Genomic DNA, 678 nt, shown 5'->3' with positions numbered 1-678 from the left:
CAGCCTTGCAACACAGTTGAAAGAAGTTCAGCAAGAGAGAGACGGACTCAAGAGAGAGCTGGCTGATCTAACAAAGGAGGTGAGAGAGCTCCAAAAAGACAGGCAGAGCAGTAATAACGAGCTGACCACACTAAGAGAGGAGCTGCAGGAGAGAAAGAGAACAGAGGACAGGCTGCAGGAGCAGCTAGATCACCACTCTATGACCTGCCCTCACACAGCAGAGGAGCCCACCTCAACCAGCCAGGCCTCCCCAGCCCTGCCGGCTGCATGCCTCTCCCCCAGCCCCCAAAACAGCCTCCCACTGACAGCGGCACCGCACAGACCAGCCACACCCCAGCTCCAACACCCAGCAGCCCCAACTCTACCCCCTCCAGTCCAGAAGAAACACTGGCTGAGATTGCCTGTTGATGGACTCAAATGGGAAGTTTGTTCAGGAGAAGAAACTTTTCCCTAGACACAAACGAGAAAAAGGTGTGGTGCCCAACAACGCAGAGTGCCATGGCGCTGCTTGATAAGGCCCAGCTTGGGTCGCCAAGCCACATAATCATACACACCGGAAGCAACGACCTGCGTGCTCAGCAGGAGAGGGTGGCGACTTCACTACGGGGAGTGATTGAGAAGGCCTCTGCAATCTTCCCCAACTCAAGGATCGTGGTGTCAACCCTTCTACAGAGGAAG

The 678-nt window shown here is 55.5% G+C and overlaps 1 protein-coding gene across 1 annotated transcript in view; it reads left to right on the top strand.

The window, feature by feature from the left end:
• The window catches only part of LOC311100923 (calcium-activated potassium channel subunit alpha-1a-like), a gene marked incomplete at both ends in the record, with an annotated part of 217,684 nt that extends 217,289 nt beyond the window's left edge, over positions 1-395 (top strand). The window contains 1 exon segment of the mRNA XM_084141903.1: positions 309-395. Coding sequence (XP_083998029.1) covers positions 309-395 — 87 coding nt within the window.
• Between the last annotated feature and the right edge of the window lie 283 nt (positions 396-678).

The sequence above is a fragment of the Coregonus lavaretus genome, assembly GCF_964263955.1.
Source record: "Coregonus lavaretus genome assembly, chromosome: 25".
Taxonomy (NCBI): Eukaryota; Metazoa; Chordata; class Actinopteri; order Salmoniformes; family Salmonidae; genus Coregonus; species Coregonus lavaretus.
Note: the sequence above shows the minus strand (reverse complement) of the source record. Positions and strands in the feature narration are given on the sequence as shown.